The sequence below is a fragment of the Hevea brasiliensis genome, chromosome 13 (assembly GCF_030052815.1).
Source record: "Hevea brasiliensis isolate MT/VB/25A 57/8 chromosome 13, ASM3005281v1, whole genome shotgun sequence".
Taxonomy (NCBI): domain Eukaryota; kingdom Viridiplantae; phylum Streptophyta; class Magnoliopsida; order Malpighiales; family Euphorbiaceae; genus Hevea; species Hevea brasiliensis.
In genome coordinates, this window is record NC_079505.1 from 25,720,799 (window position 1) to 25,743,210 (window position 22,412).

A 22,412-nucleotide genomic window follows, 5' to 3' on the forward strand; every position below is an offset into this window, starting at 1 on the left:
TCACATTCAAGGATAAGGATCCCGAGATATCCGCTATTGACAGAGTCCCACCCAACTAATAGACTCCTAATCCTACTCAACCACAAACTCTTAATCCTAATAGGAAATCGCATCAAAGGCCTATATAAGGGCCATCAAGTACGCATATTTTTTAGTTTTACATATATTCTATTATCCAGTTCCCATTATTGACTTAGGTATTGGAGCGGTGGTCATCGGTGTTCTTCTTCCTTGCAGATCCAATTCCTACATCTGCATCGATAACCCACCAGAGAGGAGAACAACATCTGGGCTTTCAATGCATCTATCATATTAAAAAAAAAAGAAAAACTTGCAATACAGTCAACATTATAAATCATATAAATTAATAAAAATATATAAATGGTTCAACCTATATTATATGCATCCATAATTACTTGCCAATGTATCAATTCAACAAAATTTTGTTACAATACATTATTAATTTCTTTATTTAATTTTAATTATTATAACATTAAAAATATTATGATATTTATTTTTATTTTAATACTACTGAATTAAAATTTATTAGTGATATTATTATCATTACTAATTTTTCAATTTGTGAAGTTTTATAGCACTTATTATTAATTAGTTTAATTTATTGGACTTATATATTCCAAATTTGCTTTCAAAAAATTAGATAATTAATAAATTGTTTTTTTAAGTAATTTGAAATGAATTTCACCAAAATCAAATTTCATCACAGAAAAATCTTACCTTCCTTTATCATGCAGAAGTATTTATGCATCACAAGGAGAGTTCTGAGTAATTGATCTTACACAACAATTTAATTAGCATAAATAGACTGAATTTAATGAGAAATTATTTTATATAATCATTGTATATATACAGATAAATTTTGATCTGTTGATCATTATAATGAATTTATATAAAACTTACCATAATAATGATTATAGTAAAATTGTTGTACATACAATCGTTATATACTAAACTTTTCAGACTTTGAACACTTGAAAAAGAAAGGGAAACCAATGTTTAAACCTTTGTTCTTGTGCACAATAAGATGGGTACTCGGACCACTGTGCTTTTAACCTAATGAGCATAATGAACGAGATGGTGAGAGAAGAAAAGAAACAGGAAAACATTTATAACCAATTATGACCCACTTGCACCATATGATGATATAAATTAGTATATACATTTGTAATCGTTCAAAACATCTTCATTTGATCTGGATTGGTTCATCCCATTTTCATAACACAAAATTTTTCTAAATTCTTCCCTGACAAATTAAAATAACATTTTGTAGATCTTCTTCTTCTTCCATGTTAATCAGCTCTATATATATATATATATATATATATATATATATACTATTCAGTGATGATTTCAGACAAGCCTCCACCAAAGCCAGTTGCAAATTGTCCATGCTTACCACAACATTCCTTCATATAGCTCTTGCAACAACCCCCAATTTCTCTCTTATCCAAGCTCATATAAGAATGAATATCAATGGTAGAGCAAGGAAGGCTGCTGTGGCTGTGGCAACAATTCGTAATAACACGATTGAGACTGTGAGGCCCATGATTGAAGTGTGATTCAATAGTGTTTTCTAAATAATCTTCATAGTGGTTGGAATGGCAATGACCATTGTTGGTTCCTTCTTTTATCTCAGTAGAATGGTTAGAGGTACAAAGGTGAGTTACTTGATCATAATGCCTTTGGAGAGAATGCTTTCCCTTGTGCTGTCCATCTCCTTCTATACATTTGCCTTGCATTTCTGCTGAACTTTTACAGTTGTGTCTCATACTCGAGCTCAAATTTTGAGAGCCTGAACAAGCATGATGTTTGTGTGCATTGTTCTCCTCTAAGTCGACTGCTTTGCAGCTTCCATGATCACAATGCTTCATTTCATTCGTCAGCCTGTCAGCTGAGTCTGTGCACCTATTATTCCCACATGATAATTTCACATTTGGGTCATCTGACTCGCATATTAAAGCACAGATTTGCAAGTCTTGAGGTTTACACATTTTTGGAAACTTTTGGTTTGAACAGCAAGGCTTTTGATGATGAGGTGAATGCTCACTTTCACATTTCTTAGTATTTTCCATAGGTAATGATTTGCAGCATTTTCCTCCATTTTGGTGGGTTCCCCGTAAAAGCAGCATGCTGTTAAAGATCACTAGCAGACAAGTGCCGACATCAGTAAGGACAGCAGCCCAAACAAGAGGGTGACCAGCAAATGCCAAGGCAAGGATAGCAGACTTGGTAGATATTGAGAGAATGACATTCTCGATTACTTTCCTATGAGCTTTTCTTGCAAGCTGGATTGCTTTAGGTACCTTTCTAATGTCATTAGACATAAGAATGACATGTCCTGTCTCAGTTGCAAGTGCTGAACCTGAAATTCCCATTGAGATACCAATATCAGCTGTAGCCAATGCAGGGGCATCATTTAATCCATCTCCAATCATTGCTGTTGGTCCTTCCTTCTTAAATGTTTCCAAAATCCTTGCCTTGTCTTCAGGCAGGAGTTCTGCATGGACTACTTCAAGAGCATGTCCTAGCTGCACATAGCATCATTCAAAACTTATGCAAGCTGAAATAAACATTCACACACACTCTTTTATGGTAATTAACTGCAGATTATAAGAGGCTACTTTTACATTGCTAGAATGTTCAATTAATGATGGCAAGCAAAGCAGATGAAAATTAGGTGCACCTGTTCTTGAGCGTGCATTGCTGCTGCTTGACTATCTCCTGTTAGCATAGCAGTTTTAATGCCATATGACTTTAGCTCTGCGATCGCCTCTGCAACACCAGTCCTACAGGCATCAGAGAGGCTGAAAATTCCAGCGGGGGTTGCTCCAGAGTACACATATCCAATGGTCTTTCCTCTCTTCATTTCCCCACTTTCTAGCTCTGGAGCTATGAATTCAAAATAGCATATATTTATTAGAAGCCTGATTAAACAAATTTTAACTAGTTTACTAATTAGTAGCAAATGAATTGAACAACATTCAATAAGGAGGTGAGACTTGTACCTGTTCCACATCCAGCTCTGAGAGCCATCTTTCGATTTCCAATGTAAATTTCTTTCTCATCAATCTTTCCATAGATGCCTTCTCCAGGAAAATTCTGAAAATCCACCACATTCTCAGGGTTTGGCTCTACTGAAAGACTCCTTCCATAGTCGACAAGAGCAGCGGCCATTGGATGACTTGACTTGCTCTCAATGCTTGATACCCTACACAATTTTCAAACACATAAATTAATTCCCAGTTTCCAGGAGAAAGAAAGTACAAAAAAAGAAAAAATAAATAAAAAAACACAGCAGTAGTTCTTACCAATAAAGCAATGTATCAATGCTCACACCTTCACAAAGAGATTGGAAATCTGTGACGACAAATTCACCTTTTGTGATAGTTCCAGTCTTATCGAAAGCCATTACCTTGATCTTAGCAAGTATTTCGAGATAGGATCCGCCTTTGATCAAAACACCAGATGTTGCAGCCCTTGTAAGTGCGCAGAAAGTTGCAACAGGTGTGGAGAGGATAAGAGCACATGGGCATGCACTTACTAAAACCACCAATGCTAAGCGAAACCAATGCTTACGGTTATGAACTCTTAATGCCAAAGGAACAACTGCAAAGCTAACTGATATGATTATGACACCTGCCAAATACATCAAAAAAAACAACAGAAAATGAGAACTTTGATTTCTTAAAGAAACAAGAGGAAAACACAATTTTATTTTTTTTTATCCTTTCACTAATCTCTTAGCTTCAACAAGAAATTATTACCTAGACTCGATCCATCGTGTATCCAAGATACAATATATATAGTGGGATTCATATATAAAATCAGTGAATCTCACACATTTATGTGTTGGATTCATAATATAGCAGAAGAGTAAATGACTAACCTGGAGTATAATACTGAGAAATTTTGTCTATAAATCTTTGAGTTTTAGACTTGCTGCTTTGAGCTTCTTCCACAAGTTTTGCCATTTTAGCTACCACACAATCTTCAGCTAGAGCACTAGTTTTAAAACTAATGTAGCCTGAAAATTATGAAGTCCCATCAGCCTGAAAAACCTTAGAATCCATCAAAACACAGTGGGAAGAGAGATTATGTTATTACCATTAAGGTTGATAGTGCCAGCCCATACAGTAGAGTCCTTTTGTTTGGGAACTGGGAATGATTCTCCAGTTAAAGATTTCTCATCCACTTCACAATTGCCATCTACAACTATTCCATCAATGGGTATAGTCTCTCCAGCTTTGACTGCTAGAACAGTGTTTAATTTTACCTCATGAACATCCACTTCTTCTCCAGTTTCAGCAATGACTGCTTTCTGTGGAGCTATGCTCATCAATGATGACATCACAGCATTAGCCTAGACACATTGTACATTAGATCAATTAAAGATCCAATTTTGTAAATGAAAAATGTGCAATTTCAATTCTATTTATCTTATTGTAAATCAATTTTTGTCCATCTTGAACACCTCTTATTTAAGTTTAAATGTCCTTTTGTTTTTTTATTTGAAAATGAAAGGTATGTAGATATCTTACACTACTAGACAAGCACTTGTCTACTAGTCTATAAATGAAATGACTACTATTAGTTGCCACTTTGATATATATGGTAAATATGGTAAATTATAACTAAGTCTTTGAGCTATAACAAAACTTACAAGTAAATCTCTAATTTATTTTTAGTAATAATTTGTTCTTAAAATTTAAATTCCATTAATAAATTAGTACCTACCATTAAATGCTTTTCAATTTGAAATAATTTAGTCCCTGAAATTGTTTTATTAACAAAATAGTTCCACTATCTAAATATTTACATATAGGGACTATTTTGTTAATAAAATAAAATTTCAGGACTAAATTATTTCAAATTAAAAAGCAGTTAACAATTAACGGAATTTTAATTTGAGAATCAAATCATTGCTGAAAAAACAAACCAGAGATTGATATATGATTTTTTCTATATCTTAGAGACTTAATTGTAATTTACCCGAAAAAATCAGCTAGCTACCATGCGCATATGTCTAGACAGTTTATAGGTTGCTGAAAATACCTTGTGGCTTGCTCTTGACTCAAGCCATTCTGCAATAGTAAACAGGAAGACAATGGTTCCTGCTTCAATATAATCATGCATAGCGATTGTCCCCATCACTGTCAAAAGTAATACATATAATTATTATGTTAGACAAATTAACATTACTTGTTGCGTTATAGCATGCATGTAAATTTAAGGTGCATACATAATTATACAATCACATAACATAAATAATAATAATAATAATAATAATAATTCAGTATTTATATGGTTCGATCATAGAATTTATGTCTATAGGCAAGATGGAAAAAAAAAAATACAATTACTCATAACTCTCAAATTTTAATCCTAATGTGTTTCCCGAATATCTCACAAATATGCACAAACCTCATTTTTTATTTCAATCAAGTCGTAAACACAACTTTCAGATCGAGTCATAATTCGAGTGCATAAAAATATATCTAAACTTCAAGCCAATTGCATTATGGAACAGACTCTTAACTTGATTAATTGTCAAAAATAATACATGATTTACTCTTAACATGTATTAGTGAGCAAACACACTTGATCATTGGACTGTCGCATTGTTGTTTTTGGTGAAGACAATAAACTCATGTTTTGTCATTCAGAAGTTGCGGCAAGTTTTTGGAAAAAGAAAATGTCAAAATATAAATAAGCCCTCTAATAATTTTATCTCAATTTTCTGATTTTAATTTAGCTCAATAAAATTTTTATAAAATTAAAAAAAAAAAAGAAATTGAATCTTATTTTCCCTCAAAATACAATATATGTGGCAGGTGAAATAACTAAACAGACCTTAGTTTAGTATAATGCCTATTATCTAAAATGCCCAAATTCTAAATAGATAAAAGGGTTATTTTGGTCCTTAAATTATGGATCAATAGTCATATAAGTTCTTAAAATATTTGGAGTTCAAACAAACCCTGCAAATTTTAAAAAAGAACAAATAAGTCTTTTAAATTTAAAAAATAAATCAAATAAACCATTTTACTATTTGGGGGGGGAATAATCCATTTAACTTTAAAAAATAGATAAAAAAAATAAAATAAAATAAAAAACTAAACTATAATTTCTATCTAATATAAATCCAGCCAAAATCGTGAATGAAATTCTTTTAGTCCACGGAATTCTTATAAGCAATCTTGCATATCTAATTTGCAAGATCCTAGTAAGTATTTGTTGCCTCCTGAAATAGATTATTAAGTTATTTTTGGTCGAATGATTCAAAAAATTTCTCTATGGGTTCAAGAAACTTTTATAAATAAACTTCTTGAACCATTTTATAAATAACAACTTATCAATTTGCTCTGTATTTGATATCTACCAAAATGTTGCAAATCAGATATGCAAAATTGTTCGTACACAGCCTTAACTGGTTTTATGTTAGAAACAAATTATAATTCAGTTTTTTTATCTATTTTTAATAGTTAAAATGGTTATTTATTCACAAAATAGTAAAATGGCTTATTTGATCTATTTTTAAAATTTGAAGAACTTATTTAATCTCTTTTAAAAGTTAATGGACTTAATTGAGTCTGAAACACTTTAAGTACTTATGTAACTATTTAGCATAACTTTAAGGGTCTAAATAGACATTTTACTTTTTCTAATATAAAATATAATTTAGAGATTTTGTTTTTCAGCATCATAATGCATGCCTTAGAAAAAAAAAATTCAAAACATTTGCACACATTTTCAATTTAATTCATTTAAATTTTATATCAATTTAATTCTCAATTTTTATATTAATCTTAATTTTTAACCATCAAGTTAATAATTTGATAGTTAAAAATCAATTAAATCACTACCATGAAATGTAGAAAAATTAAATTCAGTACAAATGACCTGATTGCTAAAATTGAAAGCACTGATATCAAAATTTAAGCACCAAATTGATAAAATTAAAAACCTACTAAACATAGGATTTTTTTTTTTTTCTTTTGACCTCAGTACAATAAATCTAATAAGCATAAAATGTTTTATAACAAATACAATATAATATATCATAACATTAAAATGTTTTATAATAACTACTCTATCCCACAATTTCATGTCTTAAATTATATATCACTTTCCTTTTTGAAATAGTAATTTATTTATTAACTTCTTAATATGTGCCTATTTAATATGAATTAAAAAAAGTAAAATTTATTAGTGTCAATAATAGTTTATAACATGAATTATGTAATTTTTAATGGAGTTTTTTGTTAGTTAAAAGATTTTAATACGAATTAAATTATTATTTAGTATTCTATTTTAGTGAAATTAATTAGTTAGGCCCTGTATAAAAAACACAATAGTTATTTTTTATAATTTGATTCCCTTGATTCTTTAATCCCTCTGTTATTTTTTTATACTTAAAATTCTAACCATCCTTCTCCTCATTTCTCTTTAATTCTCTTATTTTTTTCTTTCCATATTTTTTTTTCTTTCTATACCCATGCCCTTCTCCCCTTCATTCTCTCACTATTTTTTATCTTTTGACATAAATTGGTACAAGGTGTATGCTTAGAAAGATTAATCAATTTCTCTAAATTTCTAAATAATCAATGCGATAATTTAGAATAATTATTTGCTAATAATTATTTTCTAATAGGGAAAATACAAAGAAGAGGCTCAGAAAATTGAATAAAAATATTTAAATAATTTAAAAATATATAAATTTATATTTAATATTTATACAGTAAAATTTTTAATTTCATTTTGAAATATATTTTTTAAAATATGAACATTAACTAATTAATTTTACTAAAATAAAAAAATTAAATAGTAATTTTTTTAAATATATAAATAAATTAAAATAATAGTTTAATAATCATTTATTAATAAAAAAATTTAATGACAAAATTAAGTAATATATATATATATATATATATATATATATATATATATATATATATATATATATATAAAAGATGGGTTTGCAAGAAAATGTTGGCTGCTGAGATGTAATGGCTGAGCATTGACTGGCGTGATTACGTGTCAAATAGGTATTTAAGCTTTTGTGGAAACGTGGCAAATGCACTTCTAATAAAACAAAATCAAGCAGCCTGAAAAGGACGTTTAAAACAATACTAATTAATATAATTATAATATCTCTAGTACGCCCACCTTACCTTGATTTAAATAATATTATTCAAAACTGGAGGCTAATTAAAAATAATTTTAAAATTTAAAAATATTGATAACTAATCAAAATTAAATATTAGATTAAATTTCGATCAAACATATATATATATATATATATATATATATATATATATATATAATGAAAACACAATAAATAATTTTATTAAAAGAAATATATAAAAGATATTAATTACTATTTGTTGATTTTTTTCTGTTATTTTTTAAAATTTTTTTATTTAAAATTATTTGTTAAGCTTGAAAAAATTAAGTTGTATTAATTATTTTTTTTTAATTTTACTATTATTTATACTAAATATAATAATTATTTTTATAATTTTTTATAATTTATCTTATCACGTCAAATTCTTTTATAATTAAGTGAGATAAAGAGTAATTTAATTAAATTAAAAAAAAAATTATATAATTTAAATAATTTAATTATTTTCTTAATTATTATATAAAAATTTTAAATAACAGATAAAAATGAATGAAAATAGTATTTAATTAGGATATATTAATTACCTGCAATGAGAACAAGAATGTTTGTATCAAACCTAAAATTCCTGATGGATGCAATGGCTTTCAACAAGATTAGAGGGATTCCAACGGCCACAGCTCCCAGAGCCACCCAATGAAGAGGATAATACACATACTTCAACAAAGACACCAAAAGCAATACACCACTAGCCACAGCAAATGGATTTGGCCATTTCTTCTGGTAGCTTGTGTCTCCATTTACTCTAACATTTGCTTCTAGCCTTGCTTGGTTCAGGGCCTTAACTGCCATTAATTTATTATTATTTAGTTTGTTTTCAATAACATTCATTTTATAAAACCCAGAAAAATAAATATAAGAATTAAGGCAGTTAGACAAAGAACCTATTAATTGACAGAATTGATAATAGGTTCTTTGCCTAAAAATTTCACAGTTAGCAGTTTTAAAATTATTGTTTAGATATTATCATTATTTATAAGTTGGTATTTTGAAAATTACATTAATTGTCTCTAAGATTTGATTCTATCATGATGTCTCTATATTTACATTTGACTTCATTTCAGAAATTAATGATGAGAGAATAGGATTGTTCACAAATTAATAATGGAAATAGAGAATTAGATCGAGGGTGTGTTTATAGAGATATCGAGTTCACATGAGAACAAGTTTATCCACCATTAGATTGAATTTTTGCATATAAATTCATGTACTCTATATATATATATATATATATATACTTTAATTAATTTTACATATATCTCGAATATAAATTTTTAATCTAATAATAATTAAACACGTCCTCATATGAGATTGAGCTTATATTAGGTGCACCCTTATATTGAAATAGTTTAATTTAGATGGGTTGATAAATCTATGATATAGAAAGAGATAGAAGAAATGAAGAGAGATTAATGTAAGAACAAAAAGAAAGAGATGGAGAGAGAAATGGAAGACAGAGACACAGTGAAAGAAAGGAAACAAAAGTGAAAGACTATATTGTTAGGTGGCTATTAAAATTGGACGAATAAACTATTTAGTTGACTGAATTAAATCTCAAAAATTAATTAATATAATTTGTGAGATATACAATACACAAAAATTAGTTAAAAAATAATAAATATAAGAATTAAGGCAGTTAGACAAAGAACCTATTAATTGACAGAATTGATAATAGGTTCTTTGCCTAAAAATTTCACAGTTAGCAGTTTTAAAATTATTGTTTAGATATTATCATTATTTATAAGTTGGTATTTTGAAAATTACATTAATTGTCTCTAAGATTTGATTCTATCATGATGTCTCTATATTTACATTTGACTTCATTTCAGAAATTAATGATGAGAGAATAGGATTGTTCACAAATTAATAATGGAAATAGAGAATTAGATCGAGGGTGTGTTTATAGAGATATCGAGTTCACATGAGAATAAGTTTATCCACCATTAGATTGAATTTTTGCATATAAATTCATGTACTCTATATATATATATATATATATACTTTAATTAATTTTACATATATCTCGAATATAAATTTTTAATCTAATAATAATTAAACACGTCCTCATATGAGATTGAGCTTATATTAGGTGCACCCTTATATTGAAATAGTTTAATTTAGATGGGTTGATAAATCTATGATATAGAAAGAGAGAGAAGAAATGAAGAGAGATTAAAGTAAGAACAAAAAGAAAGAGACGGAGAGAGAAATGGAAGACAGAGACAGGGAAAGAAAGGAAACAAAAGTGAAAGACTATATTGTTAGGTGGCTATTAAAATTGGACGAATAAACTATTTAGTTGACTGAATTAAATCTCAAAAATTAATTAATATAATTTGTGAGATATACAATACACAAAAATTAGTTAAAAAATAATTCACCCTAACAATAAATTGGACCAAAGGACTTAAATTAAAACAGGTGAAAGAATGAAAGTGTGCGGCAGAATAAAAACTTAATCATGACAGATATAAAGTTATATATATGCTATAGTGAAAGCTAAAAGAGGATTGCAGAGAGCAATCAAATCTTAGCTTTCTTTTTCTTGCATCCAATTGATTGATATTACAATCACCGAAGGCAATATCCTACCTAATTAATGACTTAGAGATATCATATAGATTCACTTTTATCTAATTTTTCTTTTTACCATTATCAAGTAATTTAGTTTCAGAAACACAATTATGAATATGAATTTTGTAAGTATTTAGTGTTTAAGGTATAAAAATATTAATATTAAAGGAACGATCCTACCACTAATCACATGCTGTATGCTGGCTTTACCCTTGATGCCCACAGTAAATTACCATAAAACCATAGATTAGCTGATCTGCAGAAAGAAGGAAATTAATTACCAATTTGAAGCTGAGAAATGAGGAGATCATCATGGAGAACCACCACTGTTCTTGTTGGGACAATGACTGAGAACTCTTTAACACCATCAAGAGAATTGAGGATATTCTCAATCAAACGAACTTCTGAAGAGCAGCAAAGCCCTAACACATCGAAGTAGCTTTTCTGAAACTTTTTCTTGCTGCTGCTGTTAGCCGCCTCTCTTTTGTCCTGGCCAGCCATTTTCTTTTCCTCTGAATCTCTGCACCCAAAGCAAAGAAATTGAGATCATCAAAAACACCTACTTTGTGCGTATGTGTGTGTGATATAGAGAGAGAGAGAGAAACACAAGGAAAACATGCTAAGAAGAGGGAAAAAAAGAGAGAGAGCGAAAGAAAACAATAAAATCAAGAAAGGGTATAAGAGGAAAAGCTAGCAAGAACATCTGCGTACATTATGAATACATAGAAATATAAGCCCAAGCAAAAGCTACCAAGAACATGTGCGTACATTATGAATACATAGAAATATAAACCCAAAAGAGGATAGACAAGAAAACTACCTTATAACAAAAGAAAGAGCTAATTTTCCAACTTTTTCTTCTTCTTGAAGCTTTGTTTCTGAAGTAGAATGCGTGTAGGGAAGGGCGGCCGTTAGGTATATATATATATATATATATATATATATATACAAGTTGAGGGCTGACCTAGAGTAGCTGGAATGACATTTAACCCAAAAGAAGTTAAGAACTTCACGAAGAAATCAAGAAAGAATTAAATCAAATTAAAAAGTAGAATTGGAACCCGCATGTAAATTCGCAAAAATGCTTGGTTTATATTTATGGGCATATGTGCTCAAAACCGATAGAGACATTAAGTTGGTTTCCTTATTGGCTTCAGATTATCACTAACACTTAATTAAATAAAATTTTAATTTAATAATATTAAAATTATCTCTAAATTTATAAAATTTTAAATTTAAAATTCAAATTAAATAAACTAAAAAATTAATTAACTTGATCCTATCTTCAAAATTTTTTAAAATAAAAAACCACTATTTTTTTTCTCAAATATTTTAATTGTAAAAAATTATTGCTCAGTAAATTGTATTATAATTTTATGTAATATGGTATTTATAAAAAAAAAATGGGCAGGACTTACCTTCACTTTAAAAAAAAAATATTCAAATCTTATATAAGAAAATTTATCTAAATTTTATATGTAGCTTAAATATTATTTCAAATCTATGTGGACAGTATATCCTCTCACACCCAAACATGAATATATAATGTTTATAAGTAAGTACATTTGTAGTTGGTTCAATATTAAAATATGATAAACTTTAAAAAAATAAATGAAATTTAATTTCATTTATAAAGTTAGATCAAGAGGAGTAAATTTACTCAAGTCTTATATTTATATTAAATATCTTATCCTAAACTAACGTGGATTAATAATATTTTAAAATTAATTAATTTTATATTATATTTCTTTTGATATAATTAGCTTTAATCGAGACAAACTCAAAATCTTGTAATTTTATAAATGGCCTCAATATCAATGGATTATTTAAAAACTTTCAGACAAATTGGGACAGAGAATATCAGGCTTTGACAAATTATTTGCGTGATTTATCCCTTTGGATATTATTCTTAGCCTGAATATGATCGGTTAAACATGATCTGTTAGTTATTATCTTTAGCTTGTAAAATATCTGTAATCACAATTTAAGCTTGAATTTATCTCAACTACCTCCTGCGTATATAAGCAATTCTATTAGTTATAATATATATTATGGACCTGTTTAGTATTACTATTCAAATTATTGTTAAGAAAATTATTTTTTTAGATATATTATTTAGAGAGTATTAAAAAATAATTTAAAATTAAATTTTATAAGTTTTAATTATAAAAATATTAAAATAATAAAAAAAATTTTAATTATTTTTTTTAATAATATTTAAAATAATATTTTTATTTAAAAAAATAATTTTAAACTTCTAAACACAATGCAAAACAGGGACTATACCTTTTATCAATTACAGCCAATTACACCGCTGCAACAGCGTGATCCAATGAGGCTGTCATGCTCAGTTTTTTCTGCCGATTGCTTGCATTCAACCATTCACTCAACCGTTAATTAATAAATTAAAAAAATATATATGTGAACAATAAACTGATCCGAGTGATTCCAGCTTCAATTTTTTTCAGGTTGCATGTCATTTTAACTATGAGTTGATTTAAATATTATTTAATATTTTTGTATAAAAAGAATTTTTAATTAAATTCAAATTAATTAATAAATTTCCAATCATTTTAGATTAATTTTTCAGTTAAAATTCAAATTGAATATATTAATTTAAATGAATTAATTTTAAATCTTTCAAATTATTTTGAATGTTATATATACTTAAAAAAATTAAAAATTATTTCAAATCAAATAAATTCAAATTGATTCAAAATTTATTAGTTCTAATAACATTAAATAATAAATTAGGGCAAATTTTATGGTGCACTCAGTATACTAAAAATAATGCACTTATTATTTATAAAAAATTAATTATTTTTAAATTTAAAAGTATAAGACTAATGACTCTGTAAGTGAGAATACACATACAATAAAAATATTCTACCATTTACTTTAATTTTTTTTATCGATAAATAAAATATATGCACACACAATATACTCTTAACAGTTAGAAAATTTAAATTTTACTTGTTATTGTTTAAGATTGATGAATGGTTTCACTTTAGAGTGTGGAAAATTTTATTTACAGTTAGTGGCAGATATATATTTAATTTATATCTTTATTTTAAATTAGAGAATTACCTTACTTTTTAATGTGGCTGATAATAGTTTTAATGCATAAAAATAAATACATTTTAAATGAAACATTTTTGTCTATTATAATAATTAACAAATCGTAAAATTTTAATTTCAATTTTATCTAATTATCTCATTTTAAATTAAATTATCAATCAATCCTAAATTAGTTCTATAATATATGATTTAAATTACATTAGTAAATATCTATTCATCCATTATATAAAATTAATATATAACATTTGATGAAAGATACTAAAGATTTTTAAAAATGAAAAAAAAAAGTCATAATAAAAATATATAAATACTACGAGATATTAAAGGAAAACAATATTAATTATATCTTTAACAAATTAAAAAAATAATATAATAAATTTAATTATTGTGGCCTTTTGTTAATCAATTAATAAATAAAATAATTACTTAAAATATGAAAATTGAGGTAATAATGATAATAATAAAAATAATTGAAAGAAAAATAGAAAGAAAATTAAATACCTAATATAAACGGCAATAACTATTAATTATAAAGAAATTAATTAATCTCTATATTATAGTGCCATGTGACGGCATTAAAGATGAGCACTACGTGATAGAGCTGTGCATGATTTTTGAGGTTTTAAACTAAATCAAAGAAACATACTTGAATCAAAAAAAGACTATTACTATGAGAATCGAATCGAATTTATATTTACTATTTTGGTTCGATTCTGATTTTTCATTAAAAATTGATTTTATTATAATTTTTAGATATATTTTATTATTTGAATAAAATTATGTATATTTATATATAATTAAGATTATATATATATATAATCTTTCATTATATGACTAAATCACATGCTAGTCATATAATATACTTTTTAATTCTTAATTATATATATCTTCTAGTAGTTAAGAAATATTTAAAAGATAATATTTATTATATTTTTGATATTAATAATATTATTTTAATGTTAGTATTATTATTTTTATTTTTGTTTCATATTAGAAATTTAAAGTTGCATTTTTTATTTTGATCAACATAAGAATGTTGTAGTTTTAGGTTTAAAAATCAAGATTTGAAATGAAAATTAGAATCGAATTTGAAGCCAAAATAGAATCAGAATTATACCAAAATTACTTAGAATTAAACCATAACTAGAAGCGAAATTTCATTCCAAGTCTGGTTCCTAAAAGTTAAAGAATTGAAAGTTTGGTTCCACTTTTAATCCTTAGCTAGAATCGTACCGGAATCGGAATCGAACACTCCTAATATATATATATATATCAATGATAAAAATATAAAAATACTATGAGATATGTACATGAGCGTTAAAGAAAAAAAAATCAATTATATATTTGATAAATTAAAAAAAATAATATAATAAATTTAATTATTAAATCCTTGAGTTTTAGTAATTAATTAATAAATGAACAATTTTTTTAATAAGTGGAAATATGCATTGGTTAAGACTCATTTAATGCACTCTTTACACCTATTATGATTCATTTAATACACTCTATTAGTGTAGAAAACAACAATTTTAATCACATATGCACCTTTCCTTATATTAGTGGGCTAGATTTATCATTAAAATTGTACTCCATCCATACATCATATATACAAACACATGCACTTTTTACCACCACTTTCTTTTCTGTGGAATCTTCGAATTCGTCAGAATATTTTATCAACGATAGAAATTTCGATGTTAAGAAATAGTGGATGTTACACTAGCACTACAACTAACTTTAATAAATCTAACACCTAACATCCTATCAAACACTTAAAACACGCTTAAACTCTTACCACTTTTCCACAATCCACGAAACCCTAAGTTTCACCGGAAATTCCCATCATCAGCAGAAATTCTGTCATCGAAAAATGGTAGATGTTACATTCTTTTCCCCTTGGAAATATTTGTCCTTGAATGTTAAATAAGTCAAGAACATACCTGAAATAGATAAGGATACTACTATAGCATAGAGTCACGTGTCTTTCATGTGCATTCTTCCATGCTGTGGTGACTCTAAAGGACTTTAACCATCGGTATCTCTCTTTTCCTGAACCTTCTTATTTGTGTATCTGCAATCCGAATAGGTTGTCCAACATAAGAAAGATCTTCTGAAATTTCCATGTCCATCTTACTAATAACTTTATTTGGATATGGCACAAACTTTTGTAGTATAAAAACATGGAAAATCAGATGGATCCTTTTCATCTCTGGTGGCAAGGCTAGCATGTAAGATACATTTTCGACCTTTTATAGTACTTCATATGATCCTATGTACCTCGGGGCTAACTTATTCTTCTTTCCAAACTAGATTACACCTTTCATAGGAGATATCTTTAGAAGTACCATGTCGCCTTGTTAGAATACCACTTCCTTTCTGTGAAGATTTGAATAATTTTTCTGTTTGCTTGATGCTATCTTTAACCTTGCTTTAATCAAGGGCATTGCATGATTAGTGATTTTCCACCAATTCAGTACCTACTAGAGCTCGCTCACCAATTTCTTCCCAACACACTAGAGACCTACACTTCCTTCCACACAAAGCTTCATATGATGTCATTCTAATGCTACAGTGATAACTATTATTGTATGCACACTTAACTAAAGGAAGATACTTATTCTATGATCCTCCAAAGTCGAGTACACACATCTTTAGCATATCCTCTAGAGTCTGTACTGTATTTTATGACTGTTTGTCTGTCTGAGGATAAAAAGTTATGCTAAAATCTAGCCTAGTGCCTATCTTATTTTGTAGACAATGCCAAAACCTTGAGATAAACTATGGTCCCCTGTCTTATACTATTGCCACTAGAGTTTCATGCAGTCTTACTATCTCTGTAACCTACACTTGGGCCAACTTATCCACAGAATAGCTAGCTTTTACAAGGATGAAATGGGCAGTCTTGGTCAATCTATCTATTATTATCCAAATTAAGTCATGCTTGCTGGAGGCTACTGGAAACTCCACAACAAATTCCATTTACATATTTTCCCATTTCTACTCTGGAATAGGTGGTGGATTAAACATCCTACCAGTTTTTGAGGCTCTAACTTCACATTTTGACACACCTGACATGTTTACACAAACTGAGCTATCTTCTTTTTTTATGGAAGGCCACCAATACACTTTCTTTAAATCTTGATACATTTTGGTGGTCCTGGGATGTACACTGTACCTAGCATGATGAAATTCTCTCATAATGTCTCCTTAAAGCCTGTTATCATCTAGCGCACACAACCTGCTGCATACCTCAAAACACTTTTTCCATCAAACCTGAACTCATTGTTCCTACCTTTCTAAACTACTTCCACTTTCTTTACAAATTATAGGTCTTCATGCTATTTTTCTATCACTTGTCTCAATTATATTGGTGTTACTTTCATCTGTGTTATCCATGTAACTCTACTGGACAATTCTAATTGTAAACCTTCGCCCAGTAACTAGTGTAACTCCTTCAAGATAGGTATTTTTGTAACTAAAATGTGGGCTAAACTACAAAATGATTTCCAGCTAAGAGCATCTGCAACTACATTAGCCTTACCCGGATGATGCTAGATGGTATGATCATAATCATTAAACAGTTCCTGTGACACCCCTTACCCGTGTACAGTATACCCGAGTAAGTAATGCCACACGGTGTACCGGCACACTCTAATATTCCTCAATTAATTTATATCATACTTTTGCATATAATTTATGAAATACAATTTGTTTAAGCCATTTATCAAAAGTATTATTCATTTAAGGTTCCGAAAATTTTAAAGAAAATCCGGCGGAGTACCGGCTAAAAATGGAGAAAACCGTTCTTCGGAACCTGTTAAAAACACTTCCAATAAACAAATTCATTCATTCTCAACTTCAATATCATCACAAAACTCAATATCAAGATTTGAACAATTTTTCAGTTTCAGGTTTCAACAACCTTTTCATTTCTCAACATCCATTTCTCATATACAAGCAATAAATACATGCTCAAATCTTGCATTCATAGTCATAACTTTCATTATTTACATAAACATCAAAATATATTACATGAGTTCAAGTACTTATGAGAAAATACAAATCTGCTACAAAATATCAAAATGACAAAATGACACCTAGTGCCCTACCGATGCTGCGCAGTAGTGGTGAGGTGACACGGAAAGCAGTAATCGGATGGACTCACCCGATCGTGGTCTACTGGGCTCACGGTCGGAATCTCAGTACCTACGCGTGGCAAAGCAGCAACGCTAAGCAATAATGCTTAGTGGTGCAATAATATAATAGAAGAAATTGGCAAGAAAATAAATGTGTATGCAAAGTGTATGCTTTCTTTGTTTGATTTTGGTATATTCATTAATTCATTAACTCTGTTCACTTTTATTCATTTGGTTGCCCCAAGTAACCTACACTAGACGACTGGACTGGATAACGGGTAAACTGGCACTGGGTACCTAGTACCTCAGGCCGTCACACCATCGGTCACATATGCATCTCCCGGTGTGCAACAGAACAGCTAACAAGCTGTAAATAATATCAGGCACAAGGCCAAGTCTCAATGCAAAGTCAGAATGGCTAAAAGCCATGAAATCACAGAATGGCATTTTTGCCATGTGCAGTACTGCTAACTGAACCCTATTGGCATGCCAAACTATCCAAACCAATCTTGTTAGGTATACTAGGGCATTTGAAACTCTTAAATTCGTCAATTTGTGAATTTCAATTTTTTTGGTGTTACTATTTATCATTGGTAAACAAAAATGTTAACTTTTAGAATAAAAATGTGTACATTGACTTTGGCACTCCCAACATACCACATTTGGTGTTTAAAACTTGTTGGCATTAAGTGTTAAAACCATTCCAAAGTGAAACTCAAAACCAGCAGAATTTTCAGTTTTGGGAAGTCAAGTTCACTGTTCCATTGGACACTGTTACTGTTGGAATTTGAAGAAATGTAAAACATGAAAGTTGTTCCTTATTTTGTCTAGTTGAATTTCCTTTTTTGAATCACTCCATTTGGAGTTTTGTAGCTCCAGATATGGCTCAAAAACCCAGGCTGTCCGGATATGCAGTCTGCAGAATTTTACCATATCTACAGTGCATGAATAGTGACTTGAGTCACTTGGTTGAATGGGTTCTGGCCATAATTTGGGGTAGGTTTCTTCATGAAAGTTGTTTGTCTATGTCTTAACTTGTTGCTGTAAAAATTTCAGACCAATTGACCAAATCTACAGTGACTTATGGCCAAATGAACAGTTACTATTCATTTGGTCAAATTCTGCAGAGGCAGTTTCAGGGTTCCGGATTGTGGCTGAGTTTTGACCCTTTTGCTTTGGTCTTTCGGGCATGGTTTCTTCAGCAAAAATGTGCCATTATAAGCCTAGTTTCATGTCCAATTGGCCAAACATCAATTGGACAAGCACAGCCCAAGTTATGGCAGTGCAAAGGGACTGAAATTTTAGTCCTTATGCTGCTGTCCATAGGGCAGATTTCACCTCACTTTGCCATAGCATTTTTCAGTCCCATTTATGGTCAACATATCTAAAATGGTCACTAATTGACCATTAAAATGTGCCCTAACAATTTCCTAAACCAAGTTTACATTTTGCTCACAAAACCCTAATTCAAGTTCATGTTTTACACAACTTACCTTTGTTAACTTTTAATCCATTATTCTTGTGTTTATCAACTTCTAATATAATTCTAGATCACTTCAAGCTCATAAAAACACTCCCTCCTATTCCATAGCTAGGGCAGCCAAAATTCAAGAGCTCATACACTTAGGTTTTTGTTCATTTAAATCACAATTCTCACTAAGTTTCAAGTCCTAAACCATGAAAATAATGAGTTTTTAAGTTATAGTTGCACTAACCTTGTGTGGCAGATTTTTCCAAGCCTCTAAACCTCAATTTCCTTCCTCTTGTTGGCTGCCAAGAGTTTGTTTAAGATGTGGGATTAATTTTTAATGAAGGGACTTATGGGTTTTAGTGAGTGGATGAAGAGAAAATCAAGTTCAAAGCTTGATAAAAATGGTGGAGGGAGAGGGAAATTTGAAATGGGGAAGGCATGGCTGCTCACGTTTTTGGTCTTCTTTTGGTCTTTATTTAGTCTTATTTATCTCTTTTATTTGTTGGTTAAATGGGTGCTTAAGTGTGATTGGTTGAAATTACAAATGACATCACATTGATGTCATAAATTGCATTTTATTGCATTTTCTTTTCTTTCCTCCACTACTCATTTTCAATTTAATTTCTAGCAATGTTTCTTCATATTTTATGTTATATTAATTATTTACTCAACTGGACAAGTCGGCCAAAAATCACTTGAAGGCGAAATGACCAAAATGCCCTCCGCTTGGCTTAACGGGTCAAAATCGTCTGTCGATTGAAAAATTTTTCTAGGTATTTTCTTGGCATTCTAATGCCATGGGAACCTCAATTACCCTTCTCTGGAGTCCCAAAAATTATTTTATAATTTTTCCCGGTCTAGGGCTCCTCGTTGCGAACGCAACTTCCCTCCGTGACCCATCGCTTGGGCAGGCTCGTTTGACTCATTGTATTTTATTTCTAAAATTTTTACTAAATTTTTCTTATTAATATTTGAGTTAATTAGGGTTCTGACTTTAGTTTAAATATTTTTCCGGACGTTCTAGGTCCGGACCGATCTGATCAAGGAGCAGTAGGATGTACGGAGTGGTTATCGGGAGGGTGTTACAGTTCCACCCACCTTCTTGGCCTTAAGTTCAACTTCTTCTGATTAAAGATGTACTGGAGACTCTTGTGATCTATGAAAATCTCACTCTTTAACCTATAAAGATAGTGTCTCTATATCTTAAGGGTAAAAACTACAGCTGCCATTTTTAAATCATGGGTGGGGTAATTTGCTTCATGCTTCTTCAACTACCTTGAAGCATAAGCTATCACTTTACCATTCTACATGAGAACACACTTTAACCTCACCCTGAAGGCATCATAGTACACTGTGAAATCTTCATTGCCCGAAGGTAAAGCCAATACTGGTGCAGTAACCAACTCATTTAACTTTTGAAAACTCTCTTCACATTGTTATTTAAGGGACTAAATAATTCAATAGTTAAAAAATAGATGGACTATATAATTATACTTTTCAAATTATAGAAATTCAAACTAACGTCTAAAATAATCAGACAAACTAAATAATAATTTTCATAAGTTGAATTAATGGAATTAAAAAGGAAAAAACTGATAAATTATAAAAAAAAAAAAGGAAAATTAATGACATTTGCATTTTCAAGCAAAGTCCAAGTGTTGAATTGGGGAAAGTTTGAGTAATTTTTACCTTACTCAAAATTTTATTAATTGTCTCATTTCAGCCATTAAATTTTATTTTTTAATAAGATATCTCATCTTTTTTCTTTTTTCCACAGAGTACATCAGATCATAATCCAACAAAATATGAAGTTCCTATGTAGCATGTTTAATGTGGATTTAATTCATAAAAAAATTTCTCTCCTTGTTAAGTTAGACTAAAAGCTCCTCATATATCACTCTTTACATGCTCACTCAACTTTTATCTATAATAATAATAATAATAATATAAAAAAATAAATAAATTCTTATATTTTCAGTCGAGGTTAAATAAGTCCAAAATCAAATTTTTGACTAAATAAGGACATAACTTTTTAATTAAGGCCAAATAAGTTATCACCTAATACAATATTATTTTTTTTAGTAATAAAATATTTTTTTTTAATTTTACATACTAAAATTTATTTATTATTTTTATTAAAATAATTTTTTTAAAAAAAATTAAAGAACATGATAGAGCAAAAATTATTTGATATTAAAATTATTATTTTTAATATTTTATAATTAAAAAGCCAAGGAAAATAATATTTTAATTTTTTCACAAAAAAATGGGCATATTTCACCTTAATTAGAATTTTTTTTTTGGCCCAAAACTTTATTTTGGGCTTATTTGGCTTTCGATTGAAAATATATTGACTTATTTGATCTTTATTCCATAATAAAATCTACACTTATTTTTCTTCATTTCTCTTCCTAAATCACTTTAATGGCTACAAAATTGTAAAAAGAAAGAAAAGCAGAAAAAGGGAAGAAGAAAGGCATCACTCACTCATTGTTTATGGTGGAAAGAACATTAAATGATGTCTCAAGCAAAAAATCGAATTGGGCAGCTGGTATAAATCTATAATTGCCATGCAAATTTAAACTTCATGAATTGGAGGTAATTCGGGCAGACAATTATGGGGTAAGCAATAGTGTAATATATTTAGGAGTTTTGTTAAAGGGGTAAATGGTTTGTGTTTTTCCTTTTATCCTCCCTAACATTTGATTTAATATAATGAGATTTTTTTATAGAGTCAAATTTATTTTAATTTTTTAAAAATAGTTTGACAAGCCTTTTTCAAATCAGGTTATCCAAATAATCTCTCGTTTGCTGAGAAGCATTGAAGGTCATGGCTGAGAAATTGCAACTGCCAATAGCAAAGTATGGAAATAGATTATGCTCAAAGTATAACTGCAATTATATTCAAAGGTTCTAATTTTAGATCACGCTTATTAATTTATTTTTATATTTA

At 29.0% G+C, this 22,412-nt stretch overlaps 1 protein-coding gene across 2 annotated transcripts; it reads right to left on the minus strand.

Moving 5' to 3' along the window:
* Positions 1-1,126: 1,126 nt before the first annotated feature.
* LOC131171866 (putative inactive cadmium/zinc-transporting ATPase HMA3) lies at positions 1,127-11,708 on the minus strand. Of its 2 annotated transcripts, XM_058131959.1 has the most exons (10): positions 11,595-11,708; positions 11,056-11,294; positions 8,728-8,985; positions 5,074-5,171; positions 4,126-4,381; positions 3,908-4,045; positions 3,330-3,657; positions 3,027-3,229; positions 2,705-2,910; positions 1,127-2,549 (listed from the first exon to the last, which is right to left on the minus strand). In XM_058131959.1, exons 2-10 carry the CDS (start codon positions 11,273-11,275, stop codon positions 1,356-1,358), a joined length of 2,901 nt encoding a protein of 966 aa, XP_057987942.1. In that variant the 5' UTR covers positions 11,276-11,294; positions 11,595-11,708; the 3' UTR covers positions 1,127-1,355. The 2 variants fall into 2 exon arrangements, with proteins under 2 accessions (XP_057987942.1, XP_057987943.1); XM_058131960.1 differs by lacking the exons at positions 8,728-8,985; positions 11,595-11,708 and having other exon boundaries at positions 11,056-11,320.
* Positions 11,709-22,412: the final 10,704 nt, after the last annotated feature.

Bases quoted from the DNA above. Each gene is read 5' to 3' on its own strand.
- LOC131171866 (XM_058131959.1), bottom strand. From the start codon at position 11,275: ATGGCTGGCCAGGACAAAAGAGAGGCGGCTAACAGCAGCAGCAAGAAA. The intron at 3,658-3,907 runs GTTAGTCATTTA...TGTATTTGGCAG, and splicing joins TTCTCAGTATTATACTCCAG to GTGTCATAATCATATCAGTT. The intron at 3,230-3,329 runs GTAAGAACTACT...AAAATTGTGTAG, and splicing joins ATTGATACATTGCTTTATTG to GGTATCAAGCATTGAGAGCA.